Genomic DNA, 19,802 nt, shown 5'->3' with positions numbered 1-19,802 from the left:
GGCAAAATTCAGGTTGAAAGTCCGAAGCCGGCGAAGCCGACATGCAAAGTGCAACGCTCCACGATAAGCTCACAGCATGGCGAGGACGATTTTGTAATGTTTGAATGTCGTGAATCGAAAGAATATTGACTGTCGGATCAATGACTATTGCCATGTGTCATATTTGGGAAATCGTCGGCTCGTTGCACGTTCGCTATGAGAATTCCACATTACCTGTGTTGGCGAACAACCCAGAATGGCCATCTCGAGATGAGTGGGGAGCAAAGAGACGAGATTTTTGATGCTGCCCGTCACCATCCGTGCATTCCTGAAAGTGATGCTTAAATAAATGAACCACTGCCCATCTCTCCATTCTGTAAATAGTTGCCTGAGTCGGACCCTTGTTGACATCCGCTCCGATCGCCCGGCTCCGAGAGTCAAACAATTAAGCCCCGCAAGCCCCGGTCTCCAGGCCCGCCCGGCTTCCGACTCTCCGAACAACCGGCTCGACACCAGCGCGCTAGGCCGGGAGAAGGACTCATCAGTCCATCCGTCTAGTGGGTCGAACATGTTTGATTCCACATCAGCTTTGCTATTCGCATGGCTGTGCAGTACAGTAAGGGCTCGGCATCAAAACTCACTTGAGTCATTCAGTCTGTCTCTCGGCGCACAGCATCGTGTTCGCATGAGGTCGCAAACGAACCGCATAAGGATGAAACAAACACGATGATAGGGACTTGTACGATGAGGCTGATGCTTGGGTAAGTCGACGCCATCATAGGCGGAATAAAGTTTTATTTGCAGCATAGGGGTGTGCCCCTCGAAGAAATTCAGTGAAACGTCTGCCTTTCAACGGCTGTAGAGCCTGCCCTTCGCTTCATCACTGATCCTGTGCTCTCCGGTGAGAATCACTAAAGACATCCTCCCCAATGCCGACGATCGTGTATATTTTCCTCAACCGCTACCTCTCCCTCACATGTCTCCCTCACATCCAACCGAAGACTGCTTAAGCAGCAGTCTCGACAGTGATGCTGGCCTTGCCGGCGCTCTGGTAGGCCTCAGTGGCAACGATCTGGTAGGCGAAAGAGGTGCCGAGGGTCATGCCGGCGTTCTTCCAGGCGTTGAAGAAGTTGGACATGGTGACGGTTCCGCCGGTGCGCTTGTTGTCGCGGATGGCCCAGAACTGCTTGAAGGTCTGGGTGCCGTCGATGGAGGGGGCGTTGGTGCGGGTGCTCTCGTACAGCTTGTAGGTGGAGCCGTCGGAGGTGACGGTGCCCTTGAGGGTTCCTGCAGAACCGGGGTTGTACTCGCCGTGGTTCTCAACCTGGAAGCATTTGGGTCAGCATCTTGTTCATGAATTGCGTGGGTGTGTTGTGCTTGGGGGTCGAGGTGCAACTTACGACGTAGTACTCGATGAGAGGGTTCCTGGTCCAGCCGTAGATGGTCAGGTAGCTGTTGCCGTTGTTGACCGGGGCCCAGGTGCCGGAGTACTTGATGCTGCGGGAAGTGCCGGTAGCCCAGCCCTTTCCACCGACCAAGTTGCCGCCGGACTGCCACTCGACGGAGTAGGAGCCGCCAGCGCCGTTCGTGTAGGTGACGGGAGAGGCGCCGTCGGTCCAGAAGGAGTAGAAGTAGCCGTTGCTGGTGCCCTGAGAGCTGGGGGTGGAGGCTCTCTTGATGAGGTCGGTACCGGGGTTGGCGGCAGGAACGGCGAGAGCGCCGACGGCGGCGAGGGTGGCCGTGAAGATAGAAGCGAAGGAACGCATGTTGATCAACAAGCTGGATACGTATGTACAAAAATTGTGTTTAAAAGAACGAATGGAGCGGTCGGAAAACTATGAACAGAGAGTCCGGTGAGGCAGCAGGGAGGAGGAACATCGCGAAGCTGGGAGGACGAGGCCGTCCCTTTTTCAATCAGATTTCCCTTCGATCGGTTTGTTTGCCTCGCTGGGTCAAATCAATCCACCACAGGGAGGCCGATGTTACGACAAGGGGAAAACGGAGATTCAAGTGCCGTTTACAATGGATATTGACCATCAACATGGGGGCCAGAGCGATGCGCTTTGCCCAGAATAAACTAACGTCGACCCACGTGGGTAGCATTCTTGGAACCGGTGGGTGGTCGTTGGCGAGAGCTCCCTGGTCGAGCGTTCCCCAGTCCTGTCCGATCTTTACGAGTTCTTTGGGCGGCGGAGCTGGGAGACCTGCCCAAAAGGTGACTGGATGACGGCCGCGATGGACCGATCAGGAGCTTTGCGGTTCCGCCAATCGCCGGGACGGGTTTAGGCCAGGAGTCGGATTGAGTGCCGCGTCGTCGGGAGTTAATTAGCCAAGCCGGGGCCGATGTTGCATGATCCCTGTCGGCGCTCTCCGCAATTTTGCGCAAGGGGGGGAACAGTCCGGTACTGCGGCCGAGTTGGCGAGCTTGGAAGAGGTAAGCATGTCCGACCCCTATTAGCTATTTAGCCGGTCATGCCGGCTTCCTTTTTGAAGGCTGATGATGGGGTTATTTATCCAACAAATTGGGCCGTTCGAAGATGATCCCCGGAGGCCATTGTCCAGCGAGGAGGGATCTTGCACATCACTTGTGCTTAACACAAGCTTTAAGGCTCGGGATGCTCGAGCTAGCATGCGGCCCGCTGTCAGCTCAGGAGGCGGCGGGACAAATCTCGAATTGATGATGCGAACCAAAGTTGCGCTCGCTCGGGTTGCAGTGAATGGTCGAGGCCTTTTTACCGCCGGCTGAATGCGCAAGTGCCATTGATCGGTCGGGAGGAATCTTGGAATTTCGCTCTCTGCCGGGTTTCAAGGAAAGAGACTCGCGATCCCCAAGAAGCCGACTGGATGGCGCCATTGACGGACTACTGCAGCTCTGTCTGGGGTACGGATCAATACCGACTCCGGCATTGAGGCACACTACCTTGTGCATTTAGGCAGTTCTGAATACCACAGAAATGCTAGCCAAGCTTTCTGGAAGCCGAGATTCTCTCCACAAGTTCACGTCGCGTTTATGATCCGCTACACTGCATATGATATTGCAGAGACTGTACTTAAACGGAGTAAGGAAACGCGAAGGCATCGCATCGTCGGGTTCATTTCCCACGGCTGTTGTGTGAGGTGACATAAGCCCCTTAAACTTGGCATTCAGTTTATATGTCACTCTAAGCGCTGGCTATGTTTCAAGCACAAGCCCAGCCAAACTAAACTCTTTGCGGCGCACAAATAACGGCCACGGAGCCACCAGACATGAGCCACGGAGGATGACCTAACACAACAGCCCCGTGTTTAGGCTCGATATCAGGCTATCGTGTCTCTGGCCGGCGATCTCTGATCTGCATCACCACATTCCAGCGTGTGGCCGTCTCTCTTCTTTCCCTCCACCGCCACGTCGTAGTCGTAGCGCCATCCCTTTTGCCATGATCAAGTGATGTTCTCAAGCCACCCCCAGCCAATCCAAGCTGTGTGCATTCATCCCGCTAACCCCAAGCACAACGCCGCGTTGCATTAGCGGCCTCAAGCGAGAGACCCCTACTTGCACAAGGGGCCGCCCAGCCTGCACAAACCCCGCATTTAGGCGTGCCCAGAACGTTTCCTGCTCCCTTTTTCCCCAGGCCGCACAAACCTAGAACGAGAGATCGGACGACGTCAGTGCAGCCAGTGGCACCACCCCTTTGCCGATTCGCAGGTCACCGCCGCGCGCCCCCTTTGTCGAATTACGGCTCGCTTCTCGAGTTGGGGGAGGTGAGGAGGAAGGAGGAGAAGGCGTGGTAGCTGTCATGCCTCCTCACCAGATCAGCCCGAGCCTGCGAAATGCGGGGTGCTTCGACCGTACACTGCCGTTGCTGCGGTTGAGTTCGTGGCAGACTTTGACGGTTCAGCGTCGTTGTGGGCCTCGTGTGGTATGCGCAGGGTCTCGTTCGCCATCGGGACTGTCTATTCGGCCTAGACGCGGTTTCCAGAGCACCGGCTATTCTCGCGACTCCGCCGACGAGATGACGCTGACGAGCGGCCTTCCCCGATCCAAGGCATGCAGGGCGCACGCAACAGCGCACTTGAAGGAGGTCATCACGCCGGAGCTCCTCGAGAAGCTGCGGAGGTTTTGGTTTAAGCATCTGCATACTGAAGAAGCGTTCATCCTGCCGCAGAAGAACCAGCTGGGGCGTTGGTTCTTCTCCGACGAGAACTTTGACGAGAGCTGCGTGTTCGTATCAGCCCGCCCGCCTGCGTCCTCGAACACGTGTAACTGACTAGAGCTTTTAGGAGAAAGTTTCGTCCGGCTCTGGAGGCCCTCAAGTCATCGAGGGCGACTTCGAGAGACATCATCGCCATCGTGAGGCCTATCACGCCACTTCAGTGGTTGAGTCTTGTCCTGCTGCTAGACCAGATCCCGCGCAACTGCTATCGTGGCGCCGAATCATCCGTCGTTTTCAAGTTCTTCGACCCTATCGCCCGCGACATTGCCAACCATGCCATCAACGCCGGCGCAACAACGCACAACCGGACAAAGTACCGGGTAGCGTATCGCATGTGGTTCTATCTCCCGCTGATGCACTCGGAAGACCTCGCACTGCATGACTTGGCGGTGGAGCATTACCAAAAGATGAAGGATGACTTTGAGGAGCTCATGGCTGGGGACGGGGCCGCCGGAGACGACGATCAGAGGAAGTGCTGGGGAGTCTTGGCGGTACAGAAAGAGACGGCGAGAGACCTGCTTGAAACCAATTACGACTTTGAGATGAAGCATCGAGACATAATCGCCCAGTTTGGGAGGTATCCGCACCGAAACCTTGCTATGCACCGGCAGTCGACGCCCGAGGAGAAAGAGTATCTCAAGACTGGGGGTGAAACGTTCAGTGGAGGGGGATGAGTTGGTCGTGTGCTTGTCTGAATATGTAATAGTCTCTCAACACATATCTGTCTGGGTGCATTTATTGGGTCAAAGGTCATTGTAGTTTAAGGTGGGTCTTATCAAATGGCTGTTATTTGGTACGCATAGGTAGTGTTTAAGCATAATGAAACGATGCGATGTTCAGCTTATTACGTACGACACTTGCTGTAACCTCACGAACGCTGCGGCAATGTTCTTGAGTCATCAGATGGTATTCTACAAGTGTACTTGCGCGCCTCAGCTGCCCACAAACACGTAGTGATAAAGTATGGCTGTTCAAATTCGACTCAGCAACCCAGCCATCCGCAGCCCTACCCGTAGCCAGCAGGCGGCTCTAGATACTGAAGTGACATCATCCCGCCTCATAAACCTGCTAGAATGCCTCTTTTGAAGTTGACAGTTCGTCAGAACAGCTCAAGAAGGTCAAGATCAACAAGCCGAGTCAGCCACCCGTTCTCCTTGTTCCGAGCCGAGTCGTTCGCAACACCGATTCAGTACGGGGAATGAGCCGCTTCTCAGGATTCTGCGGAACCGGCGGTGGCATCCATGCGTTCCTCCATCGGTACACCTTGGGCGACCGCACACTCAAATTCGAACTCAGCTGAAGTCACCAGATATGGCGACACCGCGCAGCCGATTTGGTTGGCAGGGACCTCAAAGTCTATGAAAAGAGACTCGAAGGGAAGCACATTTACATATGCTTTGTTGTTATGCCATAACTTGTTACCTATTAATTACATGTTCTACAATTCCGCGAGAGAAATGGCGTACACTACTGTTTCCGTACACTCCTGTTTCCGTACACTTCTGTTTCCGTACACTCCTGTTTCCGTACACTCGCCAATCTGCGAAACTGCCGTAGTCTTACAGTGGCTCAAACGCACATGTCCAGATTTCTCGGCAAGCGCGAAGAGAGTTTGTACAACAGAAACCTTAACCCCTTGTGGGGGTCTCGGATCATGGAAACCGGACATATGCCGGTTTGGGGCCCAGAATCGGCCGGCGGCTGCAAAGTCGAATGTTGAATAACCGCACATGTGGTTGCCTCAGTCACTTGCTTTCGGAAGTCGAATCTGTCGATACGGACATGCGTCGCCCTCATTGGCTATGGAGATGAGTAAGCATTATTGATTTAGTCTCAGTAGTAATATCACGCTGTCTATCTTTTGTAGGCTGTCAGATTCAATCTGGCCTTGGTATAATCATCCTTCCCATGCGTGTCAGAGTGCCCTCTTCAATGACATCCTAGCTTTTTCCCAGCCGCTCAACAGCAGCCTGCTTTGCAGAATGACACGTTCTCCCAAAACTGACCGCAACGGTGCTTAGCTAATTGCTTCCACCACGAGCAGCATCTCGTTGTAAACGACGGCCGCTCGTATCTCCGTGATAACTCAATACTTCCTTCTGAGTCGAAAGACCTGTAAACTATAGCTGGCGTTGAGATAGCGCAGCCTTTCCGTATCCCTCGTTCAGTACCTAATGGGTGTCAAGGTGGAGATAAGGGGCCTAGAAGGTCGTGTGTAAGTCGGGTAATCTACTCAATATCGACCACTATTACTCACGAATAGGTATCAGCTAATTCAGAACGCAATCATTTGATTGCCTCAAACCCAGGGTAAGACGCATCACAGCTGAAGTGGTACATGGAGAAATCATGATGGTCAGCTCTGTGCCTGGTCTTTCACCCATTACTCGTCGCTCCCTTTTCGTTGAGTGGCGCCTCGTCATCGGTCACCTCTCTCTGCCTTATTGATAACTGACTCTTTTTCGAGTTCCTTCGTATAGGGGTACCGGCGGCCTGGCGCCCGTCGTAGATGTGGTCGGTAAATGTACGTCGTAACGGTGATAGAGAACCCCCTGTTTGCTCGATATCTGGTAGCGCCACCAAAATAGCGCCCTGGCCGACCATGGTGCGCTTGTGGCTATCGGGTAAAGTCACCGATGGAAGGCTTTCCGGTCCTCTGCAGTTGCAGGTGCTCATCCTGGTGAATGATAATAACTTGTTGAGCACGACGAACTCAACCTTGAGCTTAACGCTGTACACGAATGGCTTGCACATCGTCTGAATCTCAAACTTGTCGTTGTACTCGAGTACGATCAGACCTATATCGAGGAGGAAGACAGCGGCGAAGAGACCCGCAAGATGGCGCACCATGTTTGCGACCGCCTTTGGTTTGATCGCGCTCAGAGGTTTTAGGCTGTAGTAGCCTTCGTAAAGAAAAAAGCCGGCGATGATGGTCTCTTGTATCGTGAAGACGACCAACTCCACCTTCTCGTAGATCTTGAAGGGCATTGACCATTTCGCTGGGTGTTCGAAATTCGCCAGGAAAAAGATGACCGTCTCAGGGACGTGCATCGTGACCGCGTTGAATATGATCATGACGAGAATCATGCGGATCTTGCGCTGGCTGTGAACCACCAGGTGAAGTCGGGACCATAGGACGATGGCTTGCCCCGTTACCATGGAGTACCATGCGATCGGGATGATGAAGCTCGACGCCACGATGGCTCCGTGGTAGTATCCAAAGTATCGCAGGACGAAGGCGATGACGTTGATGTTGATCCCCGTGTTACTGACGATCATGCTCCAAAAGTACCGTCCCCGTCGCCGCTTGAAGGTCGTGAAGATGGAGAAGAATGTTTCGATGGTGTTGTAGTACGCTGTCGCGGCGAAGGCGATCATCACCATCGCCTGGACCTGCGAGACCGAGATGGTCCCCGTCTCGCCCGCCATTCTCTTCTCTGTCGCTCAGTACAGTAGTCGGACTCGAAGGGTCGCCGGCGCCGTTCGTTCGATTCGCTTGGACGGCATCATGGAATAAACAACGGCGATCGGGGTTGTCAGCGGGAGACGGGATGGAAGATGCGATGGCGCAAAGCAGGCCGTTGCAGTGGCCAAATGGAATGTTTCCATGGCCACCTACTTAAGACGACTGATTGGCATCTGCAGGAGTCTGAGCGCCGGTGCAATTAAGGTTCGGGAACCACCTCACGGGGAAAAGTATAAATCTCCTCGGAGAGGCTTACGATTTGCGCCTCGGCGTTTGAGACTGGGAGGATCGCAGGTTGGGGAGCGCGAATGAACTGACTCGTCTGCATAGCGAAACCCTGAGTGAGGATGAGAGGTCGCCCTGCGAATCAGATTTCTGCCACACTAGACTTTGCTGCGACGCTGCATGAACTCTAAACCAATAGGGAAGGTCGACCATTTTGCCGTTTCCTTGATGTTGGTTCGCAGGATTCATGGAGGGTCATCTGCTTTGTGGCAGAATCAGCTCAAGTGATTGGAGGAGGACGAAGGGATACCCGGGACAGACTATCTTGGCCGAACACTTCTAGTTCAGACGGCGAACGTGTTTGAAGTCTTCTAGAAGTGGAGGCTGAGATCTTGCAGTTCGAACCGGCAATCACCTGTGCGCTGATAAAGCTGGCTGTCTTCAAGAGACTGACGTACGTATGTAGATCCTGCTACGAACTGGGCCTTAGTCTCTGCTCGCGAGGTCTTTACCTATGGATAATGAACGCCCGATTGTATTCACAGGTTTCAAAGAAGATAACCTGCATCTTGGCATGAAACGCGGTAGACTCGCTCGCTCTCGGTCATCTTCCCACGCTTCAAACTGTCCAGATGGAATCTTGAAGTCCAATTTGAGACTTGGCATCTCCGTAGCCACCCCGTGACTCCGTGAAATATCGAAGGCACATTCGATAGATGCAAGTTTCCACTCCTAACTTTCATGATAGAGCAAGACTGTAAATAGATCAACCTGTCGCAGCATATGGTCTTTGAGATGCAGTTATAGCGCATGAACCTCAATTGTCTGGATATATTTTATCGGAGTATTCTTGTTACGTCCGTGACGTAGTTGAAGCTCAAAAGCCGGTGTCCGGGCCAGAATCTGCCGGCTGTAAAGCTATCCGTCTTGCCGGGTCGTTGCTCGAGGGAATGTCGCCAACGGCAAAGTAGAGTTTCTCTCTGCATCGCCGTCGAGAAACCTTGTTGTGTGCCGACCGGCAAAATATTTAGGCACGGATGTTTAGAATGGTAAGCCATCGTCTTTGAAAGATGAGACTGGACTCGGAGTAGGATAGATGTGGGAACTGAAATTACATCAACTAGTTGCTCATTGCCGAGAGAGTTTTTGCTTCATAATGAACCAAGATGAATAATGAGAGCGAGATCAGAAATCTGAAGGAACATATATGCTGGCCACGGAAAAGGCTGCATAAAGACGGAAAAGGTGAGGTTAGAAATGCTTCGGGCGCAGCTTAAACTTTCTGGCATTCCTGGCACGACGCGCTACCAGCAAGCATCCTGACTATGCGAGCCTATAGAGAATAGCCCGTTGTTTGTTCATTCAGAGGACTTCACCATAGTAATGACGATGGTAACGTGAGTCATGCATGATGTGGGTATGCTGTCTTCTCGATGAGCTCAAGGGTATCAGCATCTTCAGATCGACGTGTAGTGGAAGAACGGCACACGTCTTGGAATGTTTTCTCTGCATGCAAGAGTCTTATGTATCCATGGAAAAGTTGTTTATGTGTCCGACAAACTAACGCAAGAGACGATCTGAGTCGACCATTAGGTTACAGGTGTTCCCGTGGCCCGTCAAGAGATTGTTTCAAAATCTTCGAAAGTGTAGAACCCTTGGCTCTGCGAGTGATAACAATCTGGGTATTCTTTATAAATTTTCATATTTCGATCAACCTGTAGTATTTTCTCGTTGTGTAGTCGGCTTTCCTCTCGCATTACGCAAACACCTATGGCAACTCTCCGCTAACCTAGAGCACCAACTAATTAGCGTTTCCAAGGACTAGTTCTGCACTGGCTCCCGACACGTTCATGCCTTCGAGATAACTGAAAGATGACTAAACTTGAAGAAGACTAACCATGCATTCTCTAGAATTGTATGCGGTACCTGACTATACCAGAAGCGGCACTTTGCGGTTTACCCATGCGCACCATCAACGTTCCAAACAACAAAAGAGCAAGGTGGCAAGAAGGTCGAGCACAGTCCAAGGCAATATGTTAAGTCTGCTACTGACCCATTGATATGGTCAGCGAACTGTACAGATATCCATGTTTCAGAGTGCGACATTTGCATGTGTGGAATCATCCCTCGTTGATTGTTGTGAATTGCCCAACGACGAGGAGCGGCGGAACGAAAACGATATGATCCCTCACTAAATTATGAAAGCATCCCGTCACTCAAGTTGGAAGTCATCTAGTGGTAATTGGTATGGTACTGGTCTTTGCCTCTGACATCTCGTAAAGCTATCAACGCCACGGCCGATCTAGCTAGGTGAACGCCTATTATTCGGCCGATTTCAGGAGAAAAGAAGTACAACAGTGACCTTTGAAGTACTTGCTTCAACCCATAATTCTGGTGAGCCGCTTTCAATTATGAACCAGTTAAAAGCATCTTTGTTCTTGTATTGCCAGTCAGTGTTTTCTTGTTCACACGAAAATCTAGGTGAGACTGTTCTTATTGAGAATAGTTTCCAAAATTTGAACAAAAGTTCGCATATTACATTATGGGTTTCCAAATGACTAGAGAGATTTCTCGTGATATCATGTGTCTAGTTCCTAGTTTCCAAAGCCATAGACTATGAATATTCCTGGTATGAAATTCCATGTTGACTCAGAACGAGATGTACGTTGTCGACTCAGCTGCTGGAAGGAAATTGTTGTTGTTGTATTTAACGCCGTGGCGGCAAGGGCGCAGCCGCCCTTGCGGCCGACCTCCCGAGGGGTATATGGCGTGGAGGGCCGCAGGCTCAAGCTATATACTCTACATTACACGCCTCTTCCTAACGTCCTCCAAATCTTGCCCATAGGCTACTATGTGTTCTATCCGTCCCTAGTTCCCGCTGGTTCCCTGGTTCCGTTATACTCGTCAGTTCCTCTACGAGGAGGGGGTTCGTTACTAAGGCCTAGGTTCAGACCTGGGCCCTAGTACCGCGGGCAGATCTTCCGGAAGAAGTCTGTCACGCAGAGAAAGGCCTGGAAGCCTTCATGATCAGTGATTAGCCCCTTGTAGTATCGATCCAGAGATCCTATTGGTCCTATAGGCTCCTGTGGACTAGAAGGGTGGAGGGTCGGCCACTGAAGCCTCCTCGCTAAGGTCTTTCGGCAGTAGACTAGGTGGTCTGCCTCCTTTGCCTCCCCACAGGAGCAGGTAAGCAGTGCTTCTGTATGGTTAAAGCGTTGATGGTATTGTTCGAAGTCTCCATGGCCTGACCGGGCTGCTAGGAGATGGTGGAGTATAGCCCGTGGCAGGGCTAGTTCAGGGGGGCAGGCGAGGGAAGCCTTAAGCCCTAGTTGGGTATAGCGGGGTGTTGCCTCTTGCTTCCACCATTTTCTATACTGGCGGCATATACGTTCTCTAGCTAGCCGTTTGATCCCTGACAGGGTGGCTAGTTGGCCCCTAGGGGCTGGCAAGGTTGTGCCCTCCTTGGCTAGGCTGTCTGCTTCCTCGTTCCCTTTGATGCCTTCATGCCCTGGGGACCAATGGGTTCGTATGTCATGGATCCTAGCTGCCTCTTGGATCTCAAGGAAGGCCGCTTGTGAGGAGTCTGGGACCCTGCCTCGGATTCCCTGGATAACGCTGGTATTATCGATACAGATGTGTATAGGCTGGCCCTGGGAGGTAAGGAGGGCCCGTCGGAGCCCTGCCCTCGCCCCCTCAGCCTCCCCATCAAACACTTCTGCTAAGCCAAGGCGGCCGCAGCCCTGGGCTATACGTTTGTTCTTACGGTATATAACAAAGCCAAACCCTGTAGCGCCATCAGGGGCCTTAGATCCGTCTGAGTAGATAATAGTATGCTTATCTGGCACAGTCTTAAGCCAGGCCTGGAAGATCCTTGCTGCTACTTCCTTCGTCTGTGTGACTATAGGGTGGTGAGACCCGGGGGGGTATTGCGGCTGTAGGAGTGCTGGCCTTGGGCACTTAGGTAAGAGGCCAGCTGTTCTTTGGAGCCTGGTCTGCTGCCGCCCTGGCTGTAGAAGCCTTGGGACCAAGGGATGTTGTTGGTCAACCTTCTGTAGGCGTGTAGCGAAGCGTAGTCGCGCTGCCTCAAGGGCCACCTCTGCTGTTGGTAGGCCAGCATCTCGGATGAGGGCACTGGTTGGTGTGGTCCTCCAGACAGGTAGGATAGCCCTTGCTGCTGCTGTAATAACTCTTCCGACTCTACAGGCTAAACCCTTCTGCCCTGTGCCGACTATACTGGTGCTGCTGTTCAGGGCTGGTCTGGTCAAGCCTGCATACCAGGTCTCAGCTCCATATAGGGCTATTGGGAGGGCGCAAGCAATAGCTGCTTTTCGAACTGCAGCTGCTGGGAGCCCCCCTTTTGTGTTTGTAAGGTGCTGTAGGAAATAGGCTACCTTCTTTGCTGCTGCTACCTTTATTCCTACATGGTGTTGGAAGGAGAGTCTCCTATCAAACCAGACCCCTAACCATCTTATAGGCTTTATTGAGGCCTTAATAGTTAGGCCTCTGGCTTGGATATCTGGTAGGTCTGTTGTCTGTTTATGTTTTCTGCTGAAGTGGATTGCCTCACACTTAGCTGGATCAAAGGCGACTTTATTTTCTGTTCCCCAGCTGAGGATACTAGTGATCTCCTGGCCTAGGGCTGTAGCGTTCTCTTCTAGCGAGGGGCTAGTAGCTACTAAGCCTATATCATCTGCATAGCCAAACCGCAGCTTCCGATCATCAGCTAGGATATCAGCTATATAGAGCAGGAAGAGGATAGGGGACAGTGGAGAGCCTTGCGGTAGTCCACAGGATAGAGGGAAGTCCTCTGTAGTAGTATCCTCTAGCCTGACGCAGGCTGTTCGGCTGGAGGTGAAGGTGTAGATCAGTCTGATCAGGCTACTAGGCCAGCCCTGCTGTCGTAGCCTGACTATAAGTCGGTTTCGTAAGACGGAATCAAACGCCCCCTTGACGTCCATTGTTGCTAGCGTCGCAGTAAGCCCTGTATCTAGAGCCCTCTCAATCTCATGGGTTAGACAGGTTGTCAGGTCGACTGCAGCCCTCCCTGGTAGGGCTCCAACCTGCTGTGGGCTGGCAACCCCTTCTAGGATAGTAAGGTAGGCCATCCTCTTTGCTATCAGCCGCTCTAAGCCTTTGCCTAAGCAGGACAGCAGGGATATTGGGCGCCAAGACCCAGTCTTAGAGAAATCTGTTTTCCCCGGCTTCTGGATCATGACAATTTCCGCATTGCGGAAGGGTCTAGGAAAGTAGCCTACTTGAACGCAGGCCTGGAAGAGCTGTTGTATAGGCTTGGCTACTAATCCCCAGGTGCATTGTAGCAACTTTGTAGTAATCCTATCAGTCCCAGGGGTTGTAGTTTTTGTCAGAGTAGCCTGGCGTACTTCCTCTATGCTAACTGTATTCTGCCAGGGTATAATACGACTTATAACCACTGGGGTAGCAAAAGGGTTCCCAGATAGGTCGTCTGTAGCACTAAATCGCTCTAGTAGAGCCTTCCGCAAGGCTTGGGCTTTATCGTGGGTATTGCTGATCGTCTGCCCTTCCACTATTAGAGGCGGAGCTTTAACTGCTAGGCTAGACTTCCGCCAGCCTATAATTTTATATAGGTCTTGGTCTGTCTTAGCCTCTTCGATCTTAGCAGTCCAGTAGGTGCGTTTCGCCCTTCTCACAGTTGTTAGGAAGACTTTTTGCTCCTCTAGGATAGGGGGAGGTATGACCAGCCCAGGTTCTTGGGCCTGTTGGCGCCTAGCCTTAATAGCAGCTTGGTGGGCTACTGAGCATTCTTCTGTCCACCAGGGGGCTCCCCTACCCTGATTAGTCCGTCTCTTGCCTACGGCTTGAATAGCTGTATGGAAGAGGCTGACCAGTTGGGCAGCTAGGGTGTCCAGCTCTGCTGGGCTGGGCAGTTCCCCTAGAGTAGGTAAGGCTGTAGCCCCAGCCTTTACTAGGTCGATCAGCCGTGGTAGGGCTGACTCTGGGACTGAGAGCTGGTTAGCCCGGCGTCCCTGTTCCTGGGCCCTACTCATAGGGATAATTGTTGTGATGGCTTTGTGGTCAGCCCCTGGGTGTAGGTGTGGGCTGATATAAGCCTCGGTAAAGGGAATATTTGAGAGGGTTAGGTCGAGGGTATGCCCGTGGGTATGGGTAGGGGCCCCAACCTCCCCAATAAACAGAAGATTGTAGCCTTCCGCCCATTCTGCAATATCGTCTCCTCGATTCCGGCTAGGGGACCCAGGTTCCCAAGAGGAGTGGCGGGCATTAAGGTCCCCAGCGATAAGGGCTCTCTCTGGCGGTTGATAGTCTAGAAGGAGGCTGGTTGCTTGGTTTATAGGCTCATCTGGCGGCCTATATATGTTCATAATAGTGAGGTCGCCAGCTTTCACCCATAAGATATCTCTTGATTGGGTAGGTCTTTGTTGCTGTATTTGCAGCCTTAGACCTTTGCGTGTGAAGGTCATAACCCTAGGCCTTATGTCTCTGCTGTTCCAGAAGTCAACTGGTACGTAGGAGTCAAAGCCTGGGTGTGTATTAATCTGCATCTTATCTCTATAGCCTATCCAGGGTTCCTGGACCAAAACTATGTCGATCTGATCTGCCCAGCAGAGCTCTAAGAGAGCTGTATGGGCTGGGCTCCTCTTCCCCACATTACACTGGGCAACTCGTAGTACCTGTGGGGTAGCTGGCCTGAGCCTATAGCTCTGAGTCGAGGTCGAGGTGGGTGTAGGCATTAACAACGTTATAGTCAGGCTTCTGGGCTACCCTCTGGCTCCTGCTGCTGCTTGGGAGTGGATGGATAGGGCGGTTAGTTAGGGGGGGGAGGGCTTCAGAGTCTTCAGCCTCATCCTCATCCATACTGCTGCTCCCAGCTATACTAGCAGTATCTGCAACAATAATTGAGTCTTGCGTAGGTGTGAGGGGTCGAGGGCGCTTAGAAGTAGCGCTTGGCCTAGCCTCAGCTTGCTGTGTGCTGCTTCCTGGGGAGCTAGCCTGGTTTGCTAGAAGGTCGTTAGACGCCTTCTCTCCAACCTTCTGGATCCCTCGCAGTTCTTTCTGGGTTGGAATAGTAAGGTTTCTGTTAACCAGTAGGGGCCTAGCTGGGCAGTCTGCATGGCTTGCTGGGAAGGGCCCATGACAGTTAGCACACTTAGGCCTAACTAAGCAGATCCCAGCCTCATGAGTATCTAAGGGTTTGCTATAGTTCTCGCAGAGGGGTTTCCGGGTGCAGTAGCGGTTTGAGTGAAAGCCTTGGCAGCCAGGGGAGTGTCGTTTAGGGATATGCTTCCTCGGGGGGAGCAGACGAGCAGGACCTGACTGTCCAAACAGGCGGAAGCCTTCCTTAACCCATTGAGGGAGGGCGATAACCAGGCTTTGCGTAGCTGTAGCTAGATCAGGGCTATCCCAGGTTGGGCGCCAGGAAATAAGTCTTTGCTTTGTCTTTAGGAAGACCTCTTCCTCTATTTCAGATTCTATGCTAACCTTACTACCATCGAGGCTAGTAAAGTAGAGGGGGCAGAATGGGACGATATACTGATGCCACTTAGTGGGCACCTCAACCTTCTCAGCTGTAAGGCAGCTTTTGATCTCAGGGGCTCTCTGGAGAAGTAAAGCTTGGATCTCCTTGTTCTGGGGCTGAAGTGAGAAGCCTGTAGCAGTATGGCGGACCTCAACTAGGTCTTGCGGCTGTAAGTTAAGCTCTCTTGTTACCACCATCTTAACTGAGTGAGGGGCTAGGGTTCTGGAGGTAGGGATGTGTTCTGCAGGGAGCCGAACTAGTAGGCGGAGGTCCTGGGTCTGCTTAGGCTGGCGTGTGCGGCTGGTGGCCCGCCGGCCTGCTGCTGGGTTCAACCTGGGGCCGGAGCCGGGGCCGGGGCCGGGGCCCCTAGCGGTAGAGTTACTAGCTGCCTGGGCATACGTTTTTCCACTGCCGGGGCCAGGGGTGGGTCCAGAGATTTCTGCGGTTGCAAACCGGGTAAAGGTATCGATGAGGCCCTGGGCTGTAGCCTTCAGTCGTGCTGGGGCCGTCCCAATGAGGGCATCTAGGCCTCTGGCGAGGAGGTCCAGGGCCTCATCTCGGAGGGCTTGACCCTCTCGAGCCTGCTGGAGGGCGGCGGTGGCCGATCGTGGCCCCCTTCCCAAGGGCCGGTAGGGGGGGGCGTGAGGCCCCTCGGTCGTGGAGGTAGGGAGGTAGGGGGGGGAGGGGTCTGGGGGAGACTATGCATAGAGGATGAGAGACCCCTAGGGGCCTGCGAGGGGCCCGCGGCCGGCTGTGAGGCCATCGCGGGCGAGGGTTCCGGTTGTTAGGGGGTTGATTTGGTGGTGTTAGTGTTCAGGTTGCGGACCCAGCACGGCACTAACAGTGGGTGCCGGCGGGATTGTATGTAGGAGGGAAGTGTGCTGGAAGGAAAGATAGGAGTATAGATTGCATTTCGGCTGAAATTGACTCGGTCTGCGCAGCCAGTTACTTGGTGATCTGTGATCTAGCTAGAGACTCTTGATCAATTCCTTGATTTCCCCGTCAGAAAGTTCCTTCACGCCCAACAGTGCATTATCATCCTGCGGCCAAGGCGAAGAAAAGTCCGCCCTGGAGTTTGCATACTGAATCATAGTTGCCAGCACGCCCAGGTTAAAGTTTCCAGCCTGGATCTCCTTCATTGCCCAAGCAAACTTCTCCTCCATGTCCGACTTCGTCTCCTCCCATCCGTCAGACCCCAGAGCCTCCTTGCAAAGATCTGCCATCTGCCTCTGGCTCTTGTAAACAGAGTGAACATATAAAGGGCGGTTCTCCGTTTCAGCGGGGTGTGACAGGGTTCCAGACACTGCTTTACCGACAGTCTCGAGGGTGGTCCACGCAATTACGTTGCTCCCGTCATTCATGTAGTCGATTTTCTTCTTTTGAATGTCAATGTTCAAGAAGCCAGTGCGTAGACAGAAGTCCAAAAAGGCGCCGTTGCAAACAATGCTCCAGGTCATGCTGGTCTCTTCGCACTTCTTAAGGAGGTACTTGTCGTTCGCATCTTTCTTGAACCAGATGGGCAGAGTGTGGGGCTTGGGGTTGTTGAAGTCCAAGCTGAAGTCTGAAGGGATATACCGATAGATTCCAGCTGCAGCGGCAGCGTCCATCATGCGAGTAGGGGTGTCGTCTTGGACAAGAGTACAATCAACGAAAGCCTCATTGCCCTTCAAGGCGTCTGTGAGGGTGTCATGTGAGACGTAGTCAACAACCTTGACTGTGACTCCCTCTGGAAACGACCCTTGCTTGCGTGTCAGAACGGTGACTTGGAATCCATCCTTCACCAATGCTTTGAGAACGTGGCTACCAACGTTGCCGGTTGCCTAAGCTGCAGTTAGATAGGTATGCCCATGAGTCATGGGAGTTAAACTTACGCCAGCGATTGCTACTTTCTGGATTTTTGGTGCCATTTTTGATGTATAATGTCTTGAGATTGTGATAAAAGGTGTGCTTCACATTCAGAACTAGGTAGGCCAAAGACTGCGAGGGCCTATTTATGAGAACTACATTGTTATTTAAATTGCTCGACCAGCTTACAAATGCTACTGCCACCAGGTTACCTTACTGATGTTGGCCCCCAGGACGCTCTATCCCGAGTACGCGATTACGTTTCACCGCATTTGAAAGACTCCTGCAGTTTTACATGCCGTGATTATATCTCATCTTTGCTTGGTTGTCGACGTCGTGTTTGTATAAACAGGGGTCGGACTCCCGGTTTGGGGACTGCATCCCTCCGTCCCGAGTCCGAGCGGAACTTTGTTTGTGAACGTCACATTTTCATCTCAAGTTGCGGTCCGTTGGGGCAGTTCGATATTACAGTAATATGAAGCACACCAAAAACGCGTGTCTGTCTCAGGCCGTCCGATCTTTTCGGCTCCGTCGGCTTGATGGAACTCTTGACACAGACGCGCGGAGGTGTTCATTAGAGTGTTTATTGGAGTACAAAGAGCATTTTGTGGATAGATAACCTTGGTGCCAATGACATGTCACTGGTGTCGGGGGAGGTGCCAACACATTTACTTTGTGTGACAACCTCAATGACAGCTTGCAACCAGAAGGTCATTGCAGTCCCATAAAGTTGTTCGTCGAGTTTAATTAGACATTATTCACTGGACACGTGGTTGTGTATTGAATTGAATTCCAAGATATCAGACTACCGCTATTGACCAGCAACCCGTCTAATGATCCCCAGAAACTTTGCTCAACCATGCAATCTAGTGGGTGTTGGTAACAGAGAAACCCTTGATGGGGTAGTGGAAGTTGACGTGGTGAACCTCTGTCTTTCCAGAAGCGGGGACGTAGGCAGACTTGTCAGCGGCCTTACTCTTCTCGACGCTCTCCCATCCCAAAGCCGCGACAAACACCTTGCCACCGTCGACATCCTCCACTGACATACCACTGGCGAGGTCGTTCATTCCAGGCATGCCGCGGGCCTTGTCGATCTGGGCTCTCATCTCATCCTCGGACATTGACGAGCCGCTGATTGTGATGACCTCGGCAATCGGGGAGTCAATGGCGCCTCTCGGTGCGTAGGGAACAAACTTGATGAAGTATGACTTGACCTCGCCGTTGATGACAGTCTTGAAGTTGTCCATGGCCGACTTGCCCTCGGCAGAGGCAAAGAACTCGTCGCGAGCTTCCCTCGTCTTCCAGCCTGTTGATGCACGTTAACCACGTTGTATTCCATAAGACTGACTGCTTCGCTCGAGCCTTTTACTTACCAGAGATGACATCGAGGTATTGCTCATTCTCGCTCCAGGGTCCCCAACGAGTGCGGAGGTAGCCATCATGGGTCTTCAGAGCAAGGAGGTATGCCTTCAGGGGCTCCTTCCAGTCGTCGACACCGCCCTTGACGGGAATGATCTTGCGCTCGGTGACTCCAGACATGTTGTTTTTGTGTAAGTGCGGTCGATAAAAGTATATTGATAGTGTGGTTGGGTGTTACGACGAAATGTTGGACGGCCTTTGTATTTTCTTGTTGATGATTGGTTGTGATGTTGTGATGATGAATTGAAAGTTTCTCTGGCAGTTTAAGGGTGAGAAGCTTGATTATATACTATGGAAAGACGTCTCGGTATTCTCCCTCAGGCTAATTTCTGCTCACTTACTCACGACAAGTCCATCGTGATGCAAGACACAAAATGGACATGTCCGAAAACGATCGCACAGGGGCATGGCATGATCCTACGGACCGGCGGTCTTCGGTCGAGAGCAACACTCCATGCCCGTTCTAGGGGGGCCTCCCCGAGCCGCCGGCGCTCAGCTCAGCTATCGACGTCAAAATCATGCTTACCGCAGTCGTAATCATCTGTCAAATGCAGTGGGGCTACCTGAAATGGTGATCTTCTGGAAGGATGCTATCCGCGGTTCCGGCCCGGCATGGCGGCATCAGCACTTGCGCCATTGCGAACAGAAGGTCTTAGCTTCTGCGTGATGTTTCTGGGTGAGAGCAAGTCCTACCAATTGAGAGAGAAACCACCGAAAGAAAGGTTTCAAGCATATTTCAAAACTTCGGACGAACCAAGGTAGCTCGGAAATCGCCCTATAGAAGGAATGTGGAATGTGGCAGAAGCTCGGGTCACTTCCGGACAATACTGCGAAGCAGAACACGGACAATGCAGCATGTGAGCACGACGTCTGTCAGGCTGCAGATGGAAGGTAAGGGACGACTGGTTACCCTTTCCAGGTGTCCGATGCTTCGAAACATTGTCACGGACAAAGCCGGGGTTGGTTGGGGAGATGTGCAGGACGTCCGCAGCGATGTTTCAAAATGTCCCGAGGGAAGGGGACAGACATCTTGGTGGCCTGGCAACTGGAAGACAAGTGTTCATAACGTTCCAATAGCCTCTCGTATTCTCCAAGAGTTCGCAACTTGCGACACTAGCATTGACACGACCTGGTATCCTCACCTTATCGCTTTCGCACCTTC

The 19,802-nt window shown here is 52.4% G+C and overlaps 6 protein-coding genes across 6 annotated transcripts; 1 reads left to right on the top strand and 5 right to left on the bottom strand.

The window, feature by feature from the left end:
• Positions 1-985: 985 nt before the first annotated feature.
• XYL1 (Endo-1,4-beta-xylanase 1) lies at positions 986-1,745 on the bottom strand (the record flags this gene model as incomplete). Its single annotated transcript, XM_037318765.1, has 2 exons — positions 986-1,303; positions 1,380-1,745. 2 exons carry the CDS (start codon positions 1,743-1,745, stop codon positions 986-988), a joined length of 684 nt encoding a protein of 227 aa, XP_037182551.1.
• A 2,226-nt stretch (positions 1,746-3,971) lies between these two features.
• On the top strand, positions 3,972-5,472 carry CGCA056_v003507 (uncharacterized protein; the record flags this gene model as incomplete). Its single annotated transcript, XM_037318764.1, has 3 exons — positions 3,972-4,180; positions 4,240-4,820; positions 5,276-5,472. The coding sequence occupies 3 exons, from the start codon at positions 3,972-3,974 to the stop codon at positions 5,470-5,472; spliced, it is 987 nt and encodes a 328-aa protein (XP_037182552.1).
• Positions 5,473-6,548: 1,076 nt separating this feature from the next.
• CGCA056_v003506 (uncharacterized protein) lies at positions 6,549-7,601 on the bottom strand (the record flags this gene model as incomplete). Its single annotated transcript, XM_037318763.1, has 1 exon — positions 6,549-7,601. The coding sequence occupies one exon, from the start codon at positions 7,599-7,601 to the stop codon at positions 6,549-6,551; it is 1,053 nt and encodes a 350-aa protein (XP_037182553.1).
• Positions 7,602-10,823: 3,222 nt separating this feature from the next.
• Positions 10,824-12,821, bottom strand: RTase-12 (putative RNA-directed DNA polymerase from transposon BS; the record flags this gene model as incomplete). Its single annotated transcript, XM_037318762.1, has 1 exon — positions 10,824-12,821. One exon carries the CDS (start codon positions 12,819-12,821, stop codon positions 10,824-10,826), a length of 1,998 nt encoding a protein of 665 aa, XP_037182554.1.
• Positions 12,822-14,553: 1,732 nt separating this feature from the next.
• Positions 14,554-17,283, bottom strand: CGCA056_v003504 (uncharacterized protein; the record flags this gene model as incomplete). Its single annotated transcript, XM_037318761.1, has 3 exons — positions 14,554-16,074; positions 16,396-17,196; positions 17,248-17,283. 3 exons carry the CDS (start codon positions 17,281-17,283, stop codon positions 14,554-14,556), a joined length of 2,358 nt encoding a protein of 785 aa, XP_037182555.1.
• Positions 17,284-18,087: 804 nt separating this feature from the next.
• On the bottom strand, positions 18,088-18,760 carry CGCA056_v003503 (uncharacterized protein; the record flags this gene model as incomplete). Its single annotated transcript, XM_037318760.1, has 2 exons — positions 18,088-18,527; positions 18,595-18,760. 2 exons carry the CDS (start codon positions 18,758-18,760, stop codon positions 18,088-18,090), a joined length of 606 nt encoding a protein of 201 aa, XP_037182556.1.
• Between the last annotated feature and the right edge of the window lie 1,042 nt (positions 18,761-19,802).

This window comes from Colletotrichum aenigma, assembly GCF_013390185.1.
Source record: "Colletotrichum aenigma strain Cg56 chromosome Unknown KSG_Cg56_contig02, whole genome shotgun sequence".
Classification (NCBI taxonomy): Eukaryota; Fungi; Ascomycota; class Sordariomycetes; order Glomerellales; family Glomerellaceae; genus Colletotrichum; species Colletotrichum aenigma.
This window is presented reverse-complemented; position numbering and strand designations above follow the sequence as displayed.